General features: G+C 44.9%; 1 protein-coding gene across 6 annotated transcripts in view; it reads right to left on the reverse strand.

The window, feature by feature from the left end:
- The window catches only part of VGLL4 (vestigial like family member 4), a 155,763-nt gene that overhangs the window by 124,353 nt on the left and 9,717 nt on the right, over positions 1-21,693 (reverse strand). For all 6 annotated transcript variants that reach the window (XM_069560937.1, XM_069560934.1, XM_069560938.1 and 3 more), the window contains one exon: positions 17,690-17,766. In XM_069560937.1, coding sequence (XP_069417038.1) covers positions 17,690-17,753 — 64 coding nt within the window. In that variant the 5' untranslated portion in view covers positions 17,754-17,766. The remainder of the gene's footprint in view (positions 1-17,689; positions 17,767-21,693) is intronic.

Consider the following 21,693-nt stretch of genomic DNA (forward strand, 5'->3'; position numbering starts at 1 on the left):
CATATTGAGTGCAGCACTTTCACAGCATCATCTTTCAGGATTTGAAATAGCTCCACTGGAATTCCATCACCTCCACTAGCTTTGTTCATAGCGACGCTTTCCAAGGCCCACTTGACTTCACATTGCAGGATGTCTGGCTCTAGATCAGTGATCACACCATCATGATTATCTGGGTCATGAAGAGTTTTTTTGTACAGTTCTTCTGTGTATTCTTGCCACCTCTTCTTAAGATCTTCTGTTTCTGTTAGGTCCAGACCATTTCTGTCCTTTATTGAGCCCATCTTTGCATGAAATGTTCCCTTGGTATCTCTAATTTTCTTGAAGAGATCTCTAGTCTTTCCCATTCTGTTCTTTTCCTTTATTTCTTTGCATTGATCGCTGAAGAATGCTTTATCATCAGGGAAATGCAAACAAAACCACAAAGAGATGTCACCTGTTAGGACTATTTTCAAAAAGGTGAGATAACAAGTATTGACAAGATTGTCAAGAAAAGGGAACCCAAGTACAGTGTTGATAAGAAGGTAAACTGGTGCAGCCACTACAAAAAACAGAAGGGAAGTTCCTCAAAAAATTAATAGAACTATCATATGATTCAGCAATTCCACTACTGGGTAGATACCCAAAGAAAATGAAATCAGCATCTCAAAGAGCTATCTAGACTTCCATGTTCAACGCAGCATTGCCTCAATAGCCAAGATATGGAAACAAGTATCAGAAAATAGATGCATGGATAAAGGAAAAGTGACATGTATAGACACTGAGGTATTATAGATATGTGACTATTCCTCAGCAATAAGAAAGAAAGAAATCCTGCCATTTGGAACAACCTGGATGATTCTGGAGGACATGATGCTGACTGAAGTATACCAGACAGGGGAAGACAAATACCACACGATCTTACTTATACGTGAAATCTAAAATACAAATAAACAAACCTGAGAAAACAGAAAGAGAGGCACAGGTTCAGAGAACAAGCAGGTGACTGCAGGGCTGGGTGAGAGACTAAGAGGTACAACGTACATAGAAAATAAACAAGCTTTAAGGCTGCTATGCGCTACACGGGGAACAGAGGCAATACTTTATAAATGGAGTATGACCTTGCAAAAGAGTGACTCATTCTCTTGTACACCTGAAACTTACATATTATTATGCATCAACTGTATTTCTCAAAAAAGAAAAAAAAAAGAAAAAACACAAAGTTTCAGTTACAAACTAAATGAGTCACAGGTATGAAACTGTGGAGAAGAGAGTCAATAAAAATGTGGCATCTTTGAATGGTGACAGATGGTAACTAGACTTATTGCGGTCATCCCTTTGTGAAACATACAGAAGTATCAGATCGCTATGTTGTGCACCAGGAACTAACACAGGCTCATAGGTCAATTATACTTCAAAAACAAACAGACTCATAGAAAAAGAGGTGAGATTGGTGATTACCAGTGGGAGAGGAATTAGATGAAGCTGGTCAAAAGGAAACTTCCAACTGTGAGACAAATAAGTACTGGGGATATGACGTACAACATGATAAAGTGAACCCTGCTTTATGGTTTGTGTGTGTGTATGTGTGTGTATGCACGCGTGCTCAGTTGTGGCCACCTTCTTTGCAACCTCATGGACTGCAACCCGCCACGCTCCTCTGTCTGTGCGATTTTCCAGGCAAGAATACTGGAGTGGGTTGCTGTGCCCTCCTCCGGGGGATCTTCCCCACCCAGGGATCGAACCTGCCATCTCTTACAGGATTAGAGTGAAAACCTAAAGGGAATGTGATAACTTTCTTCAAATATCTCAAGGATGGAAACTGGAACAATTTCAAGGGTTAAATGTTCTGAGAAGCTGGGAGTAGAACTTACTCAAGGAATGAAAGTTACAGCGATGGATATTTCCATTCAACAATAAAGCTGTCCAAACCCCTGGAAGTGTTTAACTACTGACAGTGTAGTGAAGTAATGAACTCTCCCTTACATTCAAGCAGAGGATAACGAGCAGACATCAGAAACATTGCTAGGGCACCTCTGCCTTAGAGGGAGAACTGATCAAGAGGATAATCAAAATTCTATCTGTATTTAAAAAAAAAAAAAAAAGTCCTGAGGTCCTAAATTAGTGTCTGTTTGCATATTAGTCCTCAAAAGGAAGTAGGGGTTTAATGCAAGATGTTGTTGTTCTCTGACTAAGTCGTGTCCAGCTCTTTGTGACCCCATGGACTGCAGCATGCCAGGCTTCCCTGTCCTTCAGTATTTCCCTGGGTTTGCTCAAACTCATGTCCACTGAGTCGGTGATGGTCTCTAACGTGGTCCACTGTAGAAGGGAACGGCAAATCACTTCACTATTCTTGCCTCCAGAACCCCATGAACAGTACGAAAGGGCAAAAATGCAAGGTGAGTGCTCCAGAAAGCAGACGAACAGGAGACGGCATGCAAAAGTTTGCTGGGGAGTCTTCAGGATCACCCCTCTGGGGGAAGGGAGGAGATGGGAACTGAGGGAGAAGCTGGGTTGGGATGCAGCCACAGCGACCTTCAGAGAGAGGGGGCAAGAGGGCTGGCTGGACCGGTACACACCTTACCCACCAGCCACTGCTGCACCCAGGGAAGGAGCGTGGCTTTGGGAGGGGGACTCCCACTGGCTGAGAGCTGAGGGGGCGGAGGGCCCGACCAGTAGCACATGGTCTACTACAAAGCACTAGGTAACATTTTTCTGCATCAATTACTTTGGTGGAATAACAGGTGTCAAATGCCAAAACAAGACACTGGCACTTCACAGCACCGTGCTGTACAATATTTAGTGGCTCACTGGTCTCGCTTGAAAAGAAAAAAGAAGTGCCAAGTGTTAGAAGCCACTCAGTGGTTCTTCTGTGACTTCATGGACTATAACCCTCCAGGCTCCTCTGTCCACGGGATTCTCCGGGCAAGAATACTGGAGGGGGCTGCCATTCTCTTCTCTTCTTCAGAAACAGCCATGATTAACCAGTAATATTCAAAGTAAGGGTAAAATCAAAAAATTTAAGAGCCCTCTCTCTTGTCCAGAAAAGAGCCATTCCTTTACCTTTTGACTATCTTCTAACTGATAAGCTTTCTCTGTGCTATTCTTTCATCCTGTTAATAGTAGGACATTAATTTATAAAATTATCTGCACCACACATATGTAATTTCCGTAACATGAACCGAAATTCAAGTTCAATACCATGAAAAATAACCAATTCCAGAGATGAACACAAAATTGGTCTCATCCTCTACATATGTTCTATGCAAATACTTCAAGGACGATTAATAATTATTTTTTAATTCTGTACTCCTGAAAAATAGGTGAATAACTTCTAGTCTTGCACAAATACAGCGGCTGGGTTTTCAGCAAGTCTCGAGACTACTTTACCCTCGTTAAAATGCTGCTGATGGAGTATATGCTCAGCTATGATACAAATATTAACAAGGCTTTCCTTTTGCTCGTGAAGTGTATGTTGACATAAAAAAGTGAAGCGTTGTGGACACAGGCAAGCAGGGTCTGCCCTCACACTGAAATTATCAGAAAGGCCACCTCTTCAGACTGATCCATTTTTAGAGGAAAAAAAAAAAGTTCAAAACTTAATACAGAAAGATTTTTTTAAACGATCTTTTCACACAAAGGTAAAGTAGCTTCTTGTGATGTATCTCTGAAATGCTTCTGAAAGTTCAAGGAAAATAACAAGGAAAAGTGAACCTACAGTCAAACTGCTTAATTCAGGAAGATATAAGGTCAATCAATAGAATAAAATAAACAGGTGTTTTCTGAGCTGCTAAGTTTGCACTGATTGCCACAGTAGCAAGTGAATACTAACACAACTGTTTATTAACATCGGTCTTGCTAGCTTTTAGGCAAATACTGTGTCTTGTACATTTCAATGTATTCTATTCAAATCTAGCATGCCTTTCTATACAAACCTGGCCCTCGATAATATTTTTTGAAAGAATGAACTCTTGTCAAATCTCCACACTGCTTTCCCTGGAGGAAGAATTTTATTAGAACCGTCTAGATCAAATTTCTTTACTTGGGCTCTCTATCACAGAGCCCAGGAGCTTACAGACATTCACAGTTTTTGACTCTGATTGTTCACTGATCTTAGCTTGACCTCTCTAAATGTTTCTCAAATACATAAACCTCAATAAGACTGTTTCTTTTGAAGGATAACTAGTTTTCTAGTAACAAACATGTTCAGTATATAACTGAATCACTTTGCTGTTCCCTTGAAACTGAAACAACATTGGACAGAAATGACAAGGAGCTAACAGAAGCAGATGAGATTAAGAAAAGGCTGCAAAAATACACAGAAGAACTGTACAAAAAAGGTCTTAATGACCCAGATAACCATGATGGTGTGGTCACTCACCTAGAGCCAGACATCCTGGAGTATAAAGTCAAGTGGGTCTTAGGAAGCATCACTTCGAGCAAAGCTAGTGGAGGTGAGGCAGTTGCAATTGAGCTATTTAAAATCCTAAAAGATGATGCTGTGAAAGTGCTACACTCAGTATGTCAGCAAATTTGGAAAACTCACAATGGCCACAAGACTGGAAAAGGTCAGTTTTCATTCCAATCCCAAAAAGGGCAATGTCACATTTCACATGCGAGCAAGGTGATGCCCAAAATCCCTCAAGCTAGTCTTCAACAGTATGTGAACCAAGACCTTCTAGATATTCAAGCTAGATTTAGAAAAGGCAGAGAAACCAGAGATCAAACTGCCAACATCCACTGGATCACAGAAAAAGCAAGAGAGTACCAGAAAAAAATCTACTTCTGCTTTGTTGAGACTATGCTAAAGCCTTTGACTGTGTGGACCACAACAAATTGTGGAAAATTCTTAAGGAGATGGAAATACCAGACCACCTTATCTGCCTCGTTATATATAGGTCAAGAAGCAACAGTTAGAACTGGACATGGAACATGGACTGGTTCAAAACTGGAAAAGGAGTACATCAAGGTTGTATATTGTCACCCTGCTTATATGACTTAAATGCAGAGTACATCATGTGAAATGCCAGGCTGGATGAATGACAAGCTGGAATCAAGATTGCTGGGATAAATATCAACAACCTCAGATATACAGATGATACCACCCTAATGGCAGAGTGAAAAAGCTGGCTTAAAACTCAACATTCAAAAAACAATGATCATGGCATCTGGTCCCATCACTTCATGGCAGAGAGATGGGGAAACAATGGAAACAATGGCAGATTTTATTTTGGGGGGCTCCAAAATCACTGCAGATGGTGACTGCAGCTATAATAGTAAAAGATGCTTGCTCCTTCAAAGAAAAGCTATGACAAACCTAGACAGTGTATTAAAAAGCCGAAACATCACTTTGCAAACAAAGGTCCGTCTAGTCAAAGCCATGGTTTTTCCAGTAGTCATGTACAGATGTAAGCACTGGACCATAAACACGGCTGAGCACTGATGAACTACGGTGGTGGAAAGGACTTGAGAGTCCTTGGACTGCAAGGAAATCAAACCAGTCCATCCTAAAGGAAATCAACCCTGAATATTCACTGAAAGGACTGATGCTGAAGCTCCAGTACTTTGGCCTCCTGATGCAAAGAGCCCACTCACTGGGAAAGATCCTGACTCTGGGAAAGATTGGGGGCAGGAGGAGACACGGTGACAAAGCGTGCGATGGTGAGTTTAAGTGAACTCCAGGAGACATGAGGACAGGGAAGGCTGGTGCTGCAGTCCCTGGGGTTGCAGAGTCGGACACGACTTAGTGACCAAACAACATTAAAAAAAAAAACAAGTTTGGGGTTTCATTGTTTGTTTGCTGGCTCATTTTTGTTTTTATAAAGAGCAGATATCAGTTTTTCTGCTGTTATTGTTTTGGTTGAATATTTGACTCACTTATTTCCTATTTTCCTAATAAATGCATTCTCTTCTCAATATTGCTTTGGCCTCACCCCACCAGAACTTCAATCTGACACACGTATAAGATCCCAGTATCTTTACCTAATTGTACAACATTTTGTTGCCAGTCTTACAGATCCCTAACTTTGTCTTTAATCATACCTATTTGATTACCTGGCTGATCTTTTTAATCTTTCAAATTCAATAATCATAGCTTTACCTTCCAAGACTTCCCTGGTGGCTCAGATGGTAAAATGTCTGTCTACTATGTGAGAGACCCGGGTTCAATCCCTGGGTTGGGAAGATCCGCTGGAGAAGGAAATGGCAATCCACTCCAGTATATTGCCTGGAAAATCCCATAGACAGAGGAGCCTGGAAGGCTACAGTCCATGGGGTCGCAAAGAGTCGGACACGACTGAGCGACTTCACTTCACTTACCTTCCATTAACTTTGTTGTTCTAAATCAGCTTTTTCATAGCAGACTACTTTTTTTAATGTGTGCGTGCATGCTAAGTCGCTTCAGTCGTGTCTAACTCCTTGTGGCCCCAGACTGTCGCCCGCCAGGCTCCTCTGTCCATGGGATTTTCTAGGCAAGAACACTGGAGTGGGTTGCCCTGCTCTGCTCCATCAGCTCTTCCCAACCCAGAGCAGAGTCTCAGCGATCGAACCTGCCTCTCTTCCATCTCCTTACCTCTGGCAGGCAGGTTCTGTACCAACAGCGCCACCTAAGAAGCCCTTACTTGATACATTTACACACCTCCTAAATTCCCAAGTGTGCGACTCGTGTCTTTTCTTTCATCCGATTTGTTTTACTCAAATGTCCAATGATCCCTTGAGATTCATTCATACTTAAGAAACGACTGGGCCGACCCACAAGCACACGTAAAGCAGGCTTCCTCTCTGGCATGAGGTCGTCCACGGAGAGGCTCAACCTTAGGGCTCTAGGCAAGAGTATAGGATGCATCAAATGATGGCTTTCCTCCAGGGTATGGGAGTGAGGACCAAGCAGCAGGCAGGTGGGGAGACAAAACAAACCTGTCAAAAACTATGAAGTCTTGCCTCTGGTGTGAAGCATTTTAGCAGACACTGCCCCCAGAAGGCTGAGGCTTCCTTCCGCAGCACCCTGCGTGTTGCGGGCGCCCACAGTGATGTTAAGCTCTGCTCTGCTCCTCACTCAGGTCCCTAAACCCACTTGGGAAACCCTCCCAAACAGGATGTTGACTTTCCCGAGAGCACAGTCTAACTTCTTGGCTGAGGCGGGGGCGGGGGGGGGGGGGGGGGGGGGGGGAGGGGGGTTGGGTCAACTGTTACAGATGGAATACTTTAATTGCCTGAATTTTGCTCCAGGGGCCCTTCCCACTGGCAGTTGCTCGGTGCTGTTAAGTTCTGCTTTTAATTCGGCTTTGCACCTGTGTCGTACGATTTTTGATTTTTGTTTTTGCTTCCTTTTGTTAATCTATTCCCACCTGTTTTCAGCTTTCCAGGAATTCCTTATAACTTTTGGAGTAATGAAGGCAGATACCCAGGCTAGTTTTCCAGCAGGGGTAGAGATTTTTCTTAATGTCTATTTTGTCATCATTTTACAGAGTTTTTGATAAGAGAGGAACCTGGTACATGTGTTCAGGCTGCCAATTTACTCCAAAAATCCAGTCTGTCCTCCTGAATTCCTAAATGAAACATTCCTATGTAATTCAATTTTATTCAGAGCACCCTAAAGCTAACACTTTGCTGGGAACTGAAAAAAAATCATCGTTCTCAACTCCTACTTACTGGTGGGGGTTGGGGGGGAACAGATTTCTGCTTTGTCTAGTTCATTAAAGAAAACTGATTATAGCCTAGTTAAACAAGTTAAGCTCCATAAAAGAAAGGACATTTAAGCAATATTTTTCACAGGGGAAAAACACAAATGTATGTAAAAAATGTGATGAGAAAGGCAGTCCTAGAGAAAGAAATGCCAACCTCCCCAGATTTCAAATGCAAAGAAGATTTACTCATTTCATTTACAACGAATCAAGAGCGCGATCCAATAAAGAAAAAGCAGTTACAATAGATCGCAACGCCGCTGAGGGGCAACAGTTTGATTTTTCAAACTGGATTCGATCTCTCTAAAAGTGTAAATCCCATACGTATTGCTTCTACAAATTATATCCACATAAAATGCCACGTCAACAAGCATTTTGTAAGTATGCTACATAAATCTTTAAGAAAACAAAAGATGAAGAAAAGATCCAGCCATTTTTCTTTTAAAAATAAAAAGTCTGGATGAGAAGAAAAATATACACATATGCAAATTCGTTTCCACCTGGAGATCATGAAAGATCCCAGGAGCTGTTTTAATATTAAATATCTCCCTTTTGAGTTCGTAAAGAATTGCTACAGGAACTCACAACTACAAAGTGGGAGGGAAGAGAGGATGATGCAAGCTGCTTTAAAAAAAAAACAAAAAACCTGTTCTTCAGTTGTATTAATAGAAGTGCTGGGACTAGGCCAGAAAGCACACACGAGCTGCATACTCACTGGTTCCCTCTTGGCGAGGGAGCTCCTGATGGCCTCATACAGAATTTTAAATATCTAGAAATTTCACATAGAAATCCAGGCTTCACTTGTCTAGAACAACCAGGGCTCCACATTCACGTGTAAAAGCAGTCAGCTGGAGCCAGAGATAAGGACTGGCTCTGTACGGACAGAAAACAGAAAATCATGGTCTGGTGTCAGCACTCCCACCAGGGCTGATTTCAAGCTCCCACTGTGATAGTGAGGGCGGGAGGAAGCCCACCAGGCGAGTCCCAGGAACCAGCGCCTGCACAGACGTGGCAGGAACTGGGTGAGGGGCTGCCCGCTGAAAGGGAGGAAGAGCTGTGTTCTCCCGGGGTCCCGTGCCCCTGCCCTCTCACACTTGGCGGCTTCAGGCATCCGCGCTCTTCTGTCCCTTCACCCCCAAGAACTCTTGACTAAGGCAAAGCTGGTGGCGGTCCTGGGTGCACTGCACCCAGACCACACACACACACACACACACACACACAGAGCACTTTCCCACCTTACAGGAAGGACACTGATGAATCGGGGTGTGGGGAGAAGACACCCTGCCGTGATGGTTTGGAAGACACCCAACAAAGAAGGGTGCTAGTGCTGCAGATGTTTGGACAAGGTGCTGATTGGGGCAAGGACTCGCAAGGCACAGGAAAGGGAAGAGAGGATGGGGACGGAGGAACCCATCAAGTGAAAAAAGGTCAGTGTTTATTTCAGCCAAGGACTTTTGACTCTGATATTTTCAATTTAATTGCAAATGACATTAAAATAGCTCAAAATGTTTTTATGTGTATTGAGAAAAAGCAAGGATTTCTAAAGGTTGAAAAATATTCATTTAAAGTTAACATAGTATTCTCAAGTGTCTAAAGAGCTATTAAGTGGAAGAATCTATTTCCAACAACCATTATGCTAGTTAACAGGCCATTATTTCCACCAGTGAGATCCATTTCTAACATTTCATATGCTAATTTGATCAGATATAAAACCACCAGAATAGCAGAGACACTTGTAATCTGGTTTTGGAGGGCAGCCCTTCTGATTAAATGCCAGGTGCCCACCCTAGGAAGCACTTTGATGAAAGCTCTGACCACACCTAGAGCGTGTCTTCAATAAGCTCCTAATATATCCTGCCTATTGTTTCATGCAGCTTTTTAAAGCATAATAAAATGGGCTACTGAGGAATGACCTTTTCACTGCCACTATTCATGAAAGGTAAATAACGACACACGAAACATTAGTAACTCCAACCTTTAGTGAAGTTAAGTCAGACATAGAAAGAGAATTGTCGTATGATATCCCTTATGCAGGGTTTCCCTTGTGGCTCAGATGGTAAAGAATCTGCCTGCAATGCAGGAGACCCAAATTCGATCCTTGAGTCAGAAACATCCCTTGGAGAAGGGAATGGCTACCCAATCCCTTATATGGGGACTCTAAAAAGAAATGATAGATATGAACTTATTTACAAAACAGAAACAGACTCACAAAATTAGAGAAGGCACTTATGGTTACCGGCAGTGGGGGATAGTTAGGGAGTTCAGAATCGACAGGTTCACACTGCTGTATTTAAAGATAACCAACAAGGACCTGCTGTATAGCACAGAGAACGGTGCTCAATGCTGTGTGGTAGGCCCCGGAAGGGAGGGGAGTTTGGGGGAGAATGGATACATGTATATGTATGGCCAGCAGCTCTGCTGTGCACCAGAAAGCATCACAACATTGTTAATCACCTGTACTCCAATATAAAATCGAAAGCTTACTAAAAAACAAAAGGCAGTAAATTCAGTCTCCTTATTTCGAAAATCCAAAGGCGTAGGAACATGAAGCCAGAGAAGAAGACAGCTCTCCAGGACCAGTGGTTTCATCCCCTGGAGGACTATGCACCACCAACAGCTGACACCCAGTTATTAAGTGCTGGGGGTGGGGGGCTACAGTCCATGGGGTCGAAAGAATCAGACACACCTTAGCAATTAAACAAAACAACAACATTCTGATGAGCACAGCAGCATGTGATTGCACACGAAGGTACTGAGGTAGGGAGGGGGGAGAAGCACCTCAAGCTTTTTTTTTAACTTTAATCTTGATTTAGGCATCCAAAGTCCTAAAGCTTCATTTTCCCCTCTGACACTTCCTACTTAGCTTACTGCAAAAGTTTTGCAAAGTCTAAAGTATTATCGAGAGGGACACGGTACTCCGTTGACTCAGTACGTTTTTGGCAGTAATGGTGATAATTAGAGCGAAATCATTTTTGCTAGTGTTCAATAACTTAATTCCTTAGAGATGAGCCTTTACTCCCATGGTTACTTTATTATCCACAGATGTTTATTAGAGGCTGATCATAAGCACCAAATGGTCCACGCTTAGAATATGAAGCAGAATGGAGAAGAACCTTCGCCTCAAACAACTCTGGGGACTCACACAGACCCACAAAACCTTAGGTTCTTGAGTCCAGCCTATTTCCTTACTCAGCGCCTCTGGACAGTGGTCACCTCGTCTCTGCCTGGCACTTCGGCAGTGAGGCATCCTGTTTCTCTGCAAGCACCCCGTGTCAGCAAGAGCTGCGATTCCCTCCTTGAGCAGACAGAGGTACTCACAGGAAGAGAAAGCACAGTGTACAAAGAAGTTCTGGGGCCGTCATCCATCCTCCACGTGTGGCTGATCACAGCTACTAACACTCGGGTAATGCTGGTTCACTGGTTGGGAAGCCTTTTCCAAATGAAAACCTTCTTGCTGACTTATTGGTGGAGGGAGCATACACAGTTTTAGTTTTAATCTACAGCTTTGTCTTCAATGCCTTCCACCTGAGGACACCCGAATAGAGGAATGAGAGGTTAGACTCCAGAGTCAGGCTCCCGAATTCAAACCTCAGCAGCGCCAGGACCAGCTAAGCATCCTTAGGCAAGCTATTTAGGCGCTGTTTCCCTGTTTCCTTGTCCATAAAATGGGACTGATCACAGCACCTCCTGAAGAGAGCTCTTGTGAGAATGATAATGCAGCGACCCTGAAACTGAGGTCCACGGGCAAATGCTGAGGCGTCTGGGAGGAGTTTTCACTTGCGCTGGTATTTCACTGAGAACACTTAAAAAAAAACATCTGACCTAAGCATATCCTGAACCAGACACCCACCGTTTATATAACCGTAGTGCTGGCACACCATTTTGGTGACTTGTGTTTGCACTTTTCCCCCCGGGTCTCATAAGAAAAGGACAGTAACAAACCTGAAATGGAGGTTATCTGCACTACAAGAAAAGTGGTTTATGCCACCGTAACGCATGCAATGAAATACTTTACAAGAGTTTGCAGAGATAACGTGGTGGGGGAAGTGCTGCAAAGAACGCACGGCAGGACAGGCAGGGTGACGTCAAAGGGATGAACCGCGGCTCGCCAGTGCCAGGCGCCATACGCTAGAGGAGCAGGGTTTACCGTCATCTACTGGATCGTGGCGGACTTCTGTGGGCTACGTTTAAACTGCAGGTTCAAGTTCTGGCTATGAAGCTGTAAAAGAGCTATACGCGTAAAGATTTTATGCCCGGTTTTATGCTTATGTATATTTAAGTAACGTTGTAATAAAGATAACCGAACTGTGGTTATGCAAGAGAATGTTCTTGTTCTTAGGAAATACATACGTAAGTACTTAGGAGTAAAGAGGCATGATATCTGCCATTTGCTCTCAAATGTTTCAGTAAAAATAACCTACATATGTGTGTATACACATATACAAACACTACACACATACATACAGAGAGACAGAAGGAAATAGGACGAAATATAAACAACGGGCAGTGGGCGGAGGGGGAGGCTTCCCAGGTGGTGCTTCTGGTAAAGAACCCGCCTGCCAATGAAGGAGACGCGTGAGACCCAGGTTCCATCCCTGGGCTGGGAAGATCCCCTGGAGGAGGAAGTGGCAATCCATGCCAGTATTCTTGCCTGGGAAATCCCAAAGCAGAGGAACCTGGCTGGTTACAGTCCAGGGGGCTGGAAAGAGTCAGGCACAACTGAGCACACACCCAGGGACAACAGAGAACCTGGTTAAAGGGTCCTGAGAGCCAAAGAATTACTTCATCTCACACCCAGAAGCGTCCAGCCCCTCCTGGTTAGAGAGGCAGATCCTGAAGTCCCCGAGGAGTATTACTGGACCCGTGACTCAGTAACTGCCACCTGGGGGAAGGGACCCATGCTGGGGAGGCGACTGTAGAATGCGTACCATCACTGCTTCCGTCCTCTCTCTGGAAATCGTGGCCACAGAAAGCCCAGGTCTTGGATACATGGTGTCTCTACAGCTGCTAGGACACAAAGGATGCACGGACAAATGCAGTGAGCAACGCCCTCACCTTAGGCTGCAAAGGATCTGATCGGTGTGCTCCCCAGGGTCTACTGGGCAGTCTCAATGGAGCATGCTTTGGGGGAACAAGAGGGACCTAAACAGGCTTAACCAAAGGGGAGTGACCGCTTTCTTGAGCACTGACTTTAAAAATCCGGAAGAGGACAGCCTTAGGCTACAGCAGAGCTGCTTCTAAAAGGGCAGTCCGAGTGGGCGTGCCAAGGCCTCCAGGGCTCTCGACTGAGAACAATGTGATGACGTCACCCTGTGCAGCCACACACGGATTCCAGCTCCTCTGCACACCCTTCATGCCCCAGCGGTTAGTCAAAGCTCCCAGGACAGAAACGGAGGAGCCAGAAGCAAGTTTATCCAACGAAGGAGATAAAAAACCAAATCATGTTTTTTCGCCTACAGGTCCCACCCAGTTCATTTGCAGATCCTCAAGTCAACATAATGAGTCATGACCCAACTTTTACTCAGACAGAGTGAAATGCAAAGAAATACAACAACTCAAGCTATAACTGCAAAAGTGAGGGTAAGAACTGTTTCATGAAGTTGTATGAGTCCGAGGGTCACAAGGTGAAAGCTTTTCTTCTTCTGGGCCGTGGCCAAAATGTTGGAAAAGCCACAGTGTCAGGTGCGGAGAGCAAAGACAAGAGGACGAGAGGCACGGAGAGAAAGAGAAAAGGATGAGGGGCGTCCCCAGCATGGTCTGGTCACAGGAAGGCACCGGCTATGGCACCAGGATCTACCCACACGGTGACCTGACCGGCAGGCAGTGCTGGCCGCCCGGGGGGACAGAAGTCCATCGGAGACAGAGTGAGCACACCTTCTCTTTATCGTTAAATCGATAGGTTTCTTTTTTCCCTTTTTAAGGCAAAACAGAACCTGCGCCGTGGTCATGCCCGACTCTTGCCCTCCAGGCTCCTCTGTCCACGGGATTCTCCAGGCAAGAACACTGGAGTGGGTAGCCATTTCCTCCTCCAGGGGACCTTCCCCATCCAGGATCAAACCAGAGTCTCATGTCTCCTGCGTTGCAGATTCTTCACGGCTGAGCCACCAGGGAAGCCCCAGACAGAACCCTGTTTGTTGTTTACTCATTCAGGCGTGCCTGACTCTTTGTGACCCCATGGACTACCGCCTGCCAGGCTCCTTGGTCCATGGGATTCCCCGGGGAAGAATACTGGAGCGGGTTGCCATTTCCTTCTCCGAACAGAATCTATATACATGCAAATGTCCACACATCTGGACATGATAACAAAAAGCCCCCATGATAACAAGAAGCCAGTGCTCCCAGGAATGCTTTCCCTGCAAGGATAGCGGTAATTATGCTTCATCAATTAGTCAGTGTTCAGTGATCGTCACCACACAAGGAGTCAGTGAATTTCTAGGAGCAGATGCAACAGCAACACTGTGAAAACCACCTTTTTTCCCTACCGCTCTCCGTGAGTCACTCACACCAACCTCATTTGTCTCGTTCAGATCATATGAGCCTTCATTAGATGAAACAAAGGTACTGTCCCCGCCACCAGAATCCTCAAGAAGAAAGCTACATGCTCCTTAAAATTATTCCAGCCTGAGGAAGTCAACAGATAAAAGAACTCATAATCAAGACACATAAAAACAAAATTACCAAAAAGAAAACATTCTCTACGTATCACGGTGAAGGGCCATGTCACCGTACAGACATACCCAGGTGCTGTTACTAATATAAACATCGGTGCCTATTTGTCCTGTCCTCAAATTCTCTGCTCAAATTTTGACTCCTAAAAACAGGCTTGGTAAAAGGTTGAGGTCCTGAGTAGTGCTACCGGTAAAGAAGCCGCCTGCCGGTGCAGGAGATGCAGGAGATGCAAGAGATGTGAGTTTGATGCCTGCGTCAAGAAGATCCTCTGGAGGAGGAAATGGCAACCCACTCCAGTCTTCTTGCCTGGGAAATCACTGCAGTCCATGGGGTCGCAAAGAGTCGGACACGACCGAGCACACGCTATTATTGTAAGCGTGTGCTCCCAGCACCAGTGTTAATAATCCCTGTGCTTGAAGAGAGATTCTTCAAGCACATGGAAAATTGGCCATCGTGTTGCGCTTTCATTAAGTACCTTCCAGGATTACTCAGGGTGCTGATTCAATCAGTCTCATGAGCAGTGGAAGGATTATTTTAAGTAAGCGTATTCCTTCTAGGCCATCCAGATAAGTAGCTATTGTGTTTCCACAAAACCACCATTTCACTACTGACTATCTCTGCAGTGTTGAGGTATTTAATTCTTCACTGGTAGACATGACGAAGCCTTAAGGCTATCAGGTATCAAGTACTCAACTCCTAACAGATAACTGTTCTCCTCCAAATGCTAAAACAATAGCATCTTCAAAAATGCCCAAGTCTCTGGCTCCCCAGCAGCAAAAGGAAAGAGAACCATTGAGGTCACCCACATGAGCTGGAAACCTGATCTCTAATAGTAGAACATTTTTCTGTTTGTAATAAGACACCCACATCAGATTACATACACAAGACTTTTTTTTTAAAGTTGAAGAGAATGTGAAGTATAAGAGCAACTTACAACAGAAGCTAAAACAGAATTAGTCTAGGGCAGAGAGCGCTGAATCAGGCTGAAAAAGCTCAAATGGGCCTGAAGAAATCCACAGAAAGGCTGTAAACTTAATGCTCAGCTCTGTCTACAAACTGCCTGAATTTTCATGTCCTTACACTGCTAGGTAACAGAAAATACAGTGAATTTCTGGTTCTTGGGCTCTGCTCTCTTGTGGGTGAAGTGCAGAGCACCAGAGCAAAACAGTTTCTCAAAAATGCTGCCCACGTTAATAATAATGATTACGGACATCTTTGAACTTTTTTTTCCCCCCACTTATCTTTAAATGTCAAAAGTGGTCCAGAGATGCTGAAACCATTACAGAGGGGACCCCAGAACCATGCCGGCCTACTGTGAAACCAATTGGAGCCCAGAACAAAGTCTACCCTGTGATCCTTCTGACCTGCACAGGCATCCACCTTCCTCTTAAAGCACTAATACCGTGTTCATCACAGGAGGAAGGCAAGAACTCCCCTCTCCCTTGGCAGCGTCCTTCGGTTTCTGTGAAAACAGCTCTCCCACACTGTAGGCAACACAGAAGCCTGGCGTCTATGTCACAAGCACGCCCAGTCTCCCCTGCTGAACATTTTACAGCCTCCAGAGTCAATGCAGAAATCGGTTCATAAGCTCCATGAGAAGGGAATGGCTACCCACTCTAGCGTTCTTGCCTGCAGAATCCCATGGACAGAGGAGCCTGGTGGGCTACAGTCTAGGGGGTCGCAGAGAGTCGGACACGACTAGCAAGCGACGCAAGCTCCACAAAGGCAGGACTGCCCTTGCCCACCCAGAAATGCCCCTTATCCACAAGCACTGCGCACACACAACTGGTCGCTATGCAGGCCTCCAGGCTGAGCGGACGGATCCTGAAGCTGGGCTCCGGGAGGGAACCCGAGAATGTAGCAGAGAAGGAGAGGAACTCACCCTCTCTACACTTAGGACACAAAAGCCACTACGAGGGCATCACTTATTTTTCACATGCACAAACACGATGCTGTTTTACTGATTCGAATTGAACATCACGAAACAGAGAAACTTGAAATATTGTCTTATTTTTTTTTTAAAAAAGCTTCTAAATTGGCTATAGTAATGTTTAAAGAAATCTGTAACCAGCTCTTCAAGTCAGTAACACTTTCTGCAATCTTAGTGGCATAAAGGGGTTTTTGCTGCTGTTGTTTTGATAAAAAGTCTACAACCTGAGCTGCCACCGCAGAGTTCAATGTCCTTGGGAATGATGCTTAACATCCCTGAGCTTCAGTTACTTAGGGAGGGATAATTACAGATGTACATTATGTAAGAGGCTGGGGGGAAAAAACAAACTTCAACAGCTACTTCATGCAATCACTCATCTAAAGATGGTCGTGCGTGAGTGGCGGCGGAGGGGACGACGCTGCAGACGCTGTAATAACATAAAGGAGTAGATCAGGTCCCACCAGAGGGCCCCACACAGAGCCCACAGGACAGGGCAAGGCAGCGGCCCCAGGAGTTGAGGCTACGGCAAGCCTCTACAAACACAGTAGCCCAGGTCATCTTCGTAAAGACTTTGGAAGCAGGTCTTGCTATTTCCTGTGACTAGCGAGCGAGTTGAGGTTTAGACAAACAAAAGTCCTAGCAGAGAGTGAAAAAGCAGATCTCATGTCTCAAGGAACCTGCACTCCGGCTGCCAAATTTGTCAAGAACTAACCCAGAGAGTTGCTCCTCCTTCCAGAACTTACCATGTATGAACGCTCCATCTCAATAAATCTTTTGTTAGTAGCATTTCAGGGCTTAGAAAAAAGAACCCTCGCGATCGTTTCTGCAAATATCAACCGTGAACAGTAACATTTAAAAACAAAGGTGCCTGAGGAGGAGCAGGAGAATCACTTTAACACAGTGGCAAGCAACCCTCCAACATCAGTGTTCTCCTCTCTTCCACCCCTCTCCCACCACACCAGGGCATACCCCACCCCAGTAAGTACCCTCTCTCAACTGTACAGGTGGGATTTGCAAGGCTATTTCCCGTTATACACACACTTCCAATGACAGATGATTCTGGATGAGTCTTCGCATCTCTAGTTCTCTGCCGGTCAATCTGTCTATTGACAAACAGCTATTTATCGAAAGTTCTGGAGACACACAGAAGGAGCATCTCTACTCCACGTTCCACTTAAGAGAATCTTTCGGAGGAAAGGACTTCCTGAGGTTAACAGCTGAAGCCCTAGCATCCAAAGATATCATTTACAAGACTGATAGGTTCTGGCTCTTGAAAACAAAAATAAGGACGCCAAGCTGCTATCTCGGAAGAAAACAAGCCAGGTTCACAGCGTACAGCCCCGAAACCATGTGGAGAAACACCTGATGTTACGACGTTGCAGGAGTCGAGGGGGGAGAGGTGCAAAGCTCTTAGAATGGATTCCCGACTTACGCTTTTCGTCATCGGCGTGTACCAGTGATGCGGCCCTTGACAAGACATCCAGTGGGGTCTCCATTCCTGGTTGGAGCCTAGAAGGGAAAAGAAGAATTTAAAAGGAATTCGAAAGACTCTTCTAGAATTCTGGCAGTTACCCATGAGATGGCGACTCCTCCATTAAATGCAGATCCCAATGCTGAAGATGAAACTTTTTCTGGCCCGGGATGAAAGCCAACAGACACGGTTTGGGAACAGACAGAGAAAGGGGTTAAATTCCATTCTGTTCACTAAACCAAACCGTGCCGATTCCAGGAAGCAGCTCAAGTTAGGACTAAAAGAAAGGATGTTGTGAATATTCATGCCCATGTTATTTGTGCTTATAAATGTTTACGTGTATGTATAACAGCACGCCTGTCCAGACGTACCCAGTAAAATCACTTCTCAGAACTAAAGCTACTCTATGAGCATAGCATGACACCAGCAACACTTTTGTTGTGGTGGTGGTGGTGGCTGTTGGTTTGTTAGTTTTAACAAAAATTACAACAACTGAATCGCTCTGTTCTTTTGCCTCCTGAGGTAAGAGACTCTACAAAGCTGTGGAGCTTAAAATATGCAATGGATTCATGAAAGCTGTGTGAATTCCACTGGTGAGTTAAATGGCATTTTAAGTCCAATAGGGATCTTTATTCTAAAATGTCATTATTTTGTAGCAATCAATGCCACGTATCATGTTTTTTAATAAAACTTGGATTTTTATTTTTAATTCTGTTTTCTTAAATTACAGCACAGCTATAAAAGCAAACACTGAAGAAGAGCTGAAGGTGGTGGAAAACCTAAAAAAATTCCTGTTTGAGATTATTTAAAAATATATACACACACATGCATGCACTCACAGTTATTAGGAAAATAGATCCTGTTAGTTCAACTGAGAAAAAATACCTTAAGTGCACCCTTTAGATACACCGAGCATTTATTCAGCCTTCTTCAGCCCTTACTGAGTACCTACTGTGTATGTAGTCATGTTCCAATGTGAGAGTTGGACCGGAAAGAAGGCTGAGCGCCAAAGAATTGATGCTTTTGAACTGTGGTGGTGGAGAAGACTCTTGAGAGTCCCTCGGACAGCAAGGAGATCAAACCAGTCAATCCGAAAGGAAATCGACCCTGGAAATTCATTGAAAGGACTGAAGCTGCAGCTCCAATACTCTGGCCACCTGATGCGAAGAACCAACTCGTTTGAAAAGACCCCGATGCTGGGAAAGACTGAAGGCAAAAGAAGAGGGCCGCAGAGGATTAGATGGTTAGACAGGATCAGTGACTCAACAGATATGAATTTGAGCAAACACTGGGAGATGGTGAATGACAGGGAAGCCTGACGACTTCTGTCCATGGGGTCCAAAAGAGCCGGACACAGCTTAAAGACTGAACAAAACTGTGTATATGCCAGTACTAGACAGAGGGCCTCAGAAAAAACATAAGCTCTTGATCCTGCAACGTGATTTCATTCAATAAACATTATTGACTACGTACCAAGGCAGAAAAAACAAAGAGCCCAGCAGTTGGCTTCAAAGAGCTTTCAATTTATACAGTAGACATGCCAACAAGAAATCTAGTTTAAGGCGGTGTTTTTCCCCCAAGTGTTTCACTGGATGTTCATATTTTGTGAGAAAAAGTTTTTTCTATGATAAATAAGTTTGGGAAACACCAGAATAAACCACATTAAGCGATTTCTTTTCCTTCTTGGGCTTCTGATGGGTTGCTGTGCCTTCTGCAGCAGGCAGAGATGGTAGGGACGGCAGTCCTATATACTTGAAATCTCTCAAATTTCACTGGCCCTTCTTTTAACCTGAAACATGTCTTAGGGGATACTTAGGGAAGTCAAGGATTAGGGAGAAATGTGCTAGGTGCCAAAACAGTGCTATTGAAAAAAAAAAAAATCCTGTAGAAATACCAACGAATTTTGAAAGGCTTTGTGGAGAAAACAGAAGGTGAGCTGAGCCTCTGAAGAACGGACGGACAAGTACGGAAGGGAAGGACAGAAGCAGAACGCACTCAAGAACCAGCGCCCAGATCAGCGAGGTGAGCAGCGTGGGGCCAGGAAGTGAGCGACAAGGATGGAAACCTGGACTGACGCCACGTCACCGGAGGACAGAGGGCTTTCAAGGGATTTGGGCTGCATTTTGTGTCAATGAAGGACCCACTGAAATCTCTGAGCCGAGCAATGAGTTGGCCATTGATGTGCTATTCCAGGAAAGGTATCCTGGTAGCAGCCTATAGTCACAATCTGCGGAACAGGAAGCTGAAGGCAGGGGATGATCTGATGTGATGGGAAGAACGCAATGAAAGGGGCTTCCCTGGTGGCTCAGGTGGTAAAGACTCTGCCTACATTTCAGGAGACTCGGGTTCGATTCCTAGGTCGGGAAGATCCCCCGGAGGAGAAAATGGCAACCTCCTCCAGTCTCAACATGAAAGGGGAGAATCCAAGAAGGCTCTGAGTGGCAGGGAGGACCCGTACATAGTAAACTTCTTCTTTTTCAGAGACAAGGAGGGAGCAAGTAAACTCAGAGGCACTTGAGAGGAAAATGAATGAGATGCACAGTCCTCGTCTTTCTTATGCAACTGAAAAGATCACCTTCAGAGTGAAGACTCGGGAACTTGCTCAAAGGTGGAGAAAATGAAAGTTTGGGACAGACTGACAGGAAAAGGCTTGTTGAACGCATGAAAACTCAGTTACTCTGTTCACCCAAGCCAGTTCCCTATTCAGGAAACGTGAGTTACAAGTCTTTTATTTTGATTAAGTAAATGCTGATAAGCAGTCTATTCTGTAGGTCAGTATTTAGGCTCACAATTCCTAAATTAATTGCTTCAGTAAGCTGAAGGACAACTCTTTCAAAATTCTAAACACCCAAAGATACATATTAACATACGCCTCTTACGCAAAGTATTTGCCCAGAAGCAAAATATCGAGGCATAAAGATACCAAAGGATACACAAAAGTAGGTCCAGAATTCGAGCAAGTGGAAGATCACATATTTAAGCTTATTCTTCCCAAGTGATTTAGGTTCAAAGTAGGTAGATAAGAGATTAGGTGCTTTAAAGTTCCCCTACAAAGCACCTGCCATCTGCTGCAATCTTATAAATGCCACCGACCAACTTTTATTGCACAACTATTGAGTTCAGCAGAGTATTTGGGACAGGTCACAGAGGAACAGAAGATATCACGCCTGCTTTTAAGACATTACAACCTTGTTCATGAAGTACATGGGTCAGGGTAACAAAAGGCAAAATATAACAGTAAAATGTGTAGTGTGGCATAAAAGATCAGTGTCAGCTGAAGTGTTTACCCTGTGAACGCGTGTGTGTTTTAAGAAGCCACTTCAAAGGTTTCCTTCCCATCCCTCTCCCTTGGGCGGTCTCTCCTCGCAGACCTCTCCCAGCCACCTGGATCACACGGTCTGAATACTTCCTGAGTGTGAGTACCCTGATCCTTACGTGTACAGTCCTGTTGGACCCACAGCCTGAGGGAAGGCACAGCGGAGGAATGAGAAGCAGGGAGGGAGACGAATCAGCCCGGTCAGGACCGGGAGTCTCATCGGGGAGCAGCAGCAAAGTTTGGGAAGCAAGATGTGGGTGGAGGCCCAGGAGGGAGCCCACGGCTGGCCAGACCGGTTTCCACTCACTGGAGCAGGTAACCAGCGGGCAGTGGTGAGCCCCTGAGCGGGCCGGGGAGTGGGGTCAGGGATGCTGAGGTTTAGCAGGTGATGGGAGGATGGTGTGGCCTGAAGGGGTGCAGTCAGGAGTCACTGGCGGGCCAGGGGGCAGGCTTCTGGGGGAGCCAGGTGTGAGATAAGGACGACGGGGCAGATGAGGACCAAGGACCAGGCGTTATGCAGGCACAGCAGACCTCAGCAAGTCAAGGCGGAAGATAACAGTCAAACAAAACAGACGTCTGAAACTTACATCTCAAACAACATCCACAGCCCAGGACACCCAGTGAAACAAGTGAGTAACGTGGCAGGGGG

The sequence above is a fragment of the Ovis canadensis genome, chromosome 19, assembly GCF_042477335.2.
Source record: "Ovis canadensis isolate MfBH-ARS-UI-01 breed Bighorn chromosome 19, ARS-UI_OviCan_v2, whole genome shotgun sequence".
NCBI lineage: Eukaryota > Metazoa > Chordata > Mammalia > Artiodactyla > Bovidae > Ovis > Ovis canadensis.